The sequence below is a fragment of the Paroedura picta genome, chromosome 16 (genome assembly GCF_049243985.1).
Source record: "Paroedura picta isolate Pp20150507F chromosome 16, Ppicta_v3.0, whole genome shotgun sequence".
Taxonomy (NCBI): domain Eukaryota; kingdom Metazoa; phylum Chordata; class Lepidosauria; order Squamata; family Gekkonidae; genus Paroedura; species Paroedura picta.
Window position 1 is genome coordinate 13,817,317 of NC_135384.1, and position 5,415 is coordinate 13,822,731.

At 40.8% G+C, this 5,415-nt stretch overlaps 1 protein-coding gene across 1 annotated transcript; it reads right to left on the reverse strand.

The window, feature by feature from the left end:
• Positions 1-670: 670 nt before the first annotated feature.
• On the reverse strand, positions 671-1,642 carry LOC143825379 (olfactory receptor 14A16-like). The gene has a single exon (XM_077313405.1). It carries the CDS (start codon positions 1,640-1,642, stop codon positions 671-673), a length of 972 nt encoding a protein of 323 aa, XP_077169520.1.
• Between the last annotated feature and the right edge of the window lie 3,773 nt (positions 1,643-5,415).

Consider the following 5,415-nt stretch of genomic DNA (forward strand, 5'->3'; position numbering starts at 1 on the left):
ATTAATTGTCAGATCATATGCTCAACAGTATAATAAGAAGGAAGTAGGAGCAGACAATAAGTTGAACTGATCCAGGCTTGGGTTTCTCACCTATTTACTGGGTCATAATAATAATACTTAATACAGTATAATGATACTGTAGCCTCTGTATCAGTACTTCCCTTTAAACACAACATCATATAATGGCTTTATCTAAGTCACTCAGACACAGTAGACTGAGTCATGGTGAAATTAAACATACACATATTAATTGTGATAATTTGTTGAAGTTTTATTGAACCACAAGAAACTTATCACACCATATTTGAGAATGTTAGTATGTTTGAGGTTCTAATGAACCATAGATAATATTGTGAAGTTTAAAATATTCTTTTGGGATCAAAACATCTTCTTTTCTGATTTCTTTGAGAATTCTGCAATTCCTCTGTAACAGCAATAAATTCTATTTGTGAATTCTACCATTACTTTCTGATTATTTTGACAACTCCCCTACCACAAAATGTACAAAGGCATCTGCAGTCTGTAAATATTTTTTCTGATTAGTATGCATATTTTCTTGCCTATAGCACAGCATATTCTTTTACATTGATAAAAAGTGTAGCAATTCAATTATACATGGAAGAAATAACCTAACGAGTATACCTCAGTAGCCAGAACAGAACTCAGCTATTCATATTCTTATCCATTGGATTCTCTTCACTGGAAAGTTTATCAAACAAAACCCAAAGAGCTTCTTCAGCATTTTCTGCATGGCCATTTGAATCTCTTTGTTTCTCAGACTGTAAATCACAGGATTCAGGAGTGGTGGCAAAACGCTGTACAGTACAGCAGCCAGCAGGTCGATTGCTACAGAAGACATGGATCTTGGTCTCATGTAGGAAAAGATAGTAGTAGAAAGAAATAAGCAAAGCACAGTCAAGTGCGGGGTGCAGGTGGAAAAGGCTTTGGACCTGGCATTGACAGACTGAATTTTAAACACGGTAAAGAAGATGAAACCATAAGAAGCTAAAATTAAAAAAAAGCAAAAGGAGCAAAGCACAACAGCTTCCAAAAGAAGAAGTATCACATTAGCTGTAGCATCAGTGCAAGACATTGTGAGCAACTGGGGGATATCACAGAAAAATTGTTTTATGCTACTGGTGCAAAAAGGTAATCTAAAAGTGTTTGCAGTATGGATAATACCATTCATTATGCTGCTGATCCATGAAGCTGCCATCATATGGACACAGGCATCCCAGTTCATGATAATTGTGTATTGTAGCGGACGACAAATTGCGACATAGCGGTCATAAGCCATGACAGTGAGAAATGTCAGCTCAGCACCTGCACCTGTCACCACAAAGAATACCTGAATGACACATCCAGAGAAAGAAATCAGCTTGCTGTTTGTCCATGATATCGCCATGGATTTGGGGACCGTGGCTGTGGTTAAACAAACATCTGATAATGACAGGTTGACAAGGAAGAAGTACATGGGACTATGAAGGGACTGATTCTGGACGACAGTCAGAATGAGAAGGGAGTTCCCCACCAATGATGCTGAGTAAATGAGGAGAAATACCACAAAATGTAAAATCTGGAGTTCGGGGAGATCAGAGAATCCCAAAAGGAAGAATTCTGTCACAGTGGTCTGATTGCCCATTTCTGCACTGAAATGAACCTGTATAGAAGAAAAGGAAATGTGTCATGGAGAAATAGTTGAGATGAAGGAAAAGCTTGCTGTTGTCAGAAGTGGCATGATGGCTGGACTTCAGAGTGAGCACCTTGAGACTCGGATTGCATACAAAACAAGGGGACTCTAGAAGCAGGATCTAGCATTCACATCTGAAGGATCTGGACCATTAAGACCATAGTCTAAAATGAATTGTTGAGAGTGGTAGAAAGTGCCACCAAATCTCAGCCAATTGACGGTGACCCCCTCTGCTTGCCTCTGCACCGCACCCCCAGCCTACCTTGCTGGTCTGCCATCCAAATTCTAGGCAGAGTCAACTCTCTTTAGATTACAGGTTATTTTCACAAAAAGTTGTTTTCTAGGCCATTCTTTGAAAAATGCTACACCAAAAGAACATTGGAGAGCACCTTATTGTGTTATCAATTATACTGTTCCAACCAAAGGCCTGATAGATTACCAGAAAGAGATTATACAAAATTATCTCTCCCTATTATTTAGAATTCTGGTATTAAGATGTATACTGTAATTTCCTTTCATGGTGAACAGCCATTGTCTAATATATTCAGTCTCCTGGTTCTACTGTTCAAGGGTGGATACTCCCTAGACTAGTTGCAATTATTCTTATACACACTTATGCTCCAATTCTAATTTCAAACTATTCAGGTTCCCTTTATAAATTTGGTGACGTTTTGATAACATCCCTACCATGTTAAGTCGATGATACCATTATTTATACACAGTAGAATTTTAATAATACTTAATAATACAATTGCTAATTCCACAATTGCTCTGTACTCACCGATGCCTGTGTTATTGCATTATCATTGTCCTTCTTGAAATCTTGCTATACATTTGCAAACAAAACTCTTCTATGACCACAAGTCAGACCTGAGAAGAAGCAATTTAAGATTCCCCATTGCTTTCTCTTTGGGCTGCAGAGGGATTCCTTGAAGGAAGAAGAAATGGAAATGAAGAAGAGCTTGTTCCATTTTTGTCCTTATTAATGTATTGCAAACATACTCCCTAGAGTATCTCAGCAGTTTATGTTAAAACTGATACATTAGGACTGCTCCCTGGTATGCTGGTTTTGGAAAACTGACAATTAGCAAAAAAAAAAAAGTTGCATTAGCTTGAGATCTGTATAGGGATCTGTGCTGATATGATAAAGGTAATGGTAAAGGTATCCCCTGTGCAAGCACTGAGTCATGACTGACCCTTGGGGTGACGCCCTCTAGCGTTTTCATGGCAGACTCAATACGGGGTGGTTTGCCAGTGCCTTCCCCAGTCATTACCGTTTTACCCCCCAGCAAGCTGGGTACTCATTTTACTGACCTCGGAAGGATGGAAGGCTGAGTCAACCTTGAGCCGGCTGCTGGGACTGAACTCCCAGCCTCATGGGTAGAGTTCTCAGACTGCATGTCTGCTGCCTTACTACTCTGCGCCACAATAGGCTCGGTGCTGATATGATAGGATACTATAAAATTAAAATTAGTTGGCAAAATGTGTAAGGAAATGTTTGGGATGTTAATTAAATAATAAAATGTATTATTACCTGATTTAGCCCCATTGGCTATGATCTTTTTCAATCTCCTAGATACTAGTGTGACCTTTTTATTTTCTCCTTGGGGGGGGGGGGACTTATAGTCAACATTTAGCAAAACCCCAAAGCTTCTTTTTGAAATCAAGAGAAATTGTGTTAGAAATTTGTTTCTGTTATTAATTTGAATGTTGACATAGCCCACCCAAATGCACACATACACACACATAGAGAGAGATAGAGAGTGGGAGTTATTGGAGTGAGAAGGGGGTAACTAGCAAAAGAAAATCATTTTGCCCTTTTTAGGCAGACAAGTATTTTAAAATATAGAATATCATGTTATTAAGGAATAACACACAAAGCACACAATATGCAATTACACTAACACATGTATGCAGAGAGAAATATGATAAGAAATGTTTCGGGGAAAATGGAGCAGCAAGGGTAGAGATATTTACCAATCTGAATGTGGGGTGCATAGATGGAAACAGCAGAGCAACATCAATGAGCTGACATTTGAGTTGACCTTCTTGTGGGGATCCGTACCAGGGAGGCTGGTCACCAGAGAGTCAATTTGGGGTGCCAAGGTGAAGGTATTTTATACTCTTTTCCAGGCCAAGGATGTGGTGAAAAGTTGTGTAGACTGAGGTGGGCTTTAGACAAAAGGGGTGATCGCCTATGATCGGTCACATTTGGACTGCTCTCTGTGGATCGCTGCCTGATGAAAGAGCCTCTGCTGTTACCTTCTCAGCCCATTGAATGTCCGTAGGACAGGGGTGGTTTAAGGATATGAGAACCCCATAGCACCAGAGCTAATTTAAGCATCTGCAGGGCTCTAGCAAAGTAGAATTGCTGCAGGAGCAGCCACTCTGGGAACAGAGGGGTTTCCCTAATGAGGGGAAAGGGAGGAAGAGAGAAGCTATGGCTCTGACTATAGACGTCCCTGATGCAACTTTCTGCTCATTGTCTAACACAATAATAATTTTTTTAAAAGAACTGTGGATTTATCCATATTCCCTTAGTGTGGGGCAACTGGTTGGCAGAATCACACCAGCCCTAGGAAAGCCACAGGAGGGAGGCAACGTCATCTGGAAGCCAGAATAAACCCCATGAAAAAAGATAGGGTGAGCCAAGGAAGATAATTTGTGTGGAAGAGGTCTGAGAGTGTGGAAGAGGTCTGAGGTGGGATTCATGTCCCACCTTCTGGCTGTGGACTTTGAATTCCCATTTCATTGTGTACACTTTGAAGTGCATATGAAAACTTAAAATTTGATCTTAAAGTTGCCACCAATATGCAGATGACACCCAGCACTATCTCCTGATGGATGACTGCCCTGACTCTCCCCCAGAACCCTTAGCCAGATGTCTGGCTAAGTCTGGCAGTGACAAAATGGATCAAGCAGAGTCACCTGAAGCTCAACCCTGCAAAGACAGATGTCCTGTGGTTGGGTAGGAAGGGACCATGGGAGGAAGCTCATCTGCCCACCCTGGACAGTGTGCAGCTCTCACCAACGCACTCCACCAGGAACCTTGGCGTGACCCTAGATGCTTCCCTCCAACTGGCTGCGGATCCCTGGCCCCAGAGAAGCATGTAGGTCCTCAACAAAGGCCAGAGCCTTCTCGGCCCCTACCTGGTGGAATGAGTTCCCTGAGGAGATCAGAGCCCTGCCCAAACTTCCACAGTTCCGCAGAGCCTGCAAAAGGGAGCACTTCCACAAGGCATTCACTTGAGGTTGACAGACGTAGAATAGCTGCTGGACACCCAGACTGAAAGAACCAACCGATGATTGAAAGAACAAACCCCCCAATGTTACTGTTATTTATACTGTTACTGTTATTTATATTATAATGTGATTTTGCAATGTTTGGGTACCTTATTTGAAAGTTGATGTTACAGTCTATATATTGTTCCATATAATTTGTATTATATAATGTTCAATGTAAACCGCCCAGAGCTGCAAAGAAATGGGGGGTATAGAAATATAAATAAATAAATAAAATATAAATAAAGGTTCCATTGGACAGAAACGTTGCTCTACACCAAGCTTTCTCAATCAGGGTTTCATGAAACCCGAGGAATTCTTGATAGCCCTGGAAGGGTTTCCAAAATGGGTAGGAGTTATTTACATTGATTTTTTTTAAAATGTTAAACATTTATTAGGTAATATGACCATATATGGACATGTTGATCCATTCCCGCCTCCCA

Coding starts and splice junctions, on each gene's coding strand:
- LOC143825379 (XM_077313405.1), bottom strand. CDS start 1,642: ATGGGCAATCAGACCACTGTGACAGAATTCTTCCTTTTGGGATTCTCT.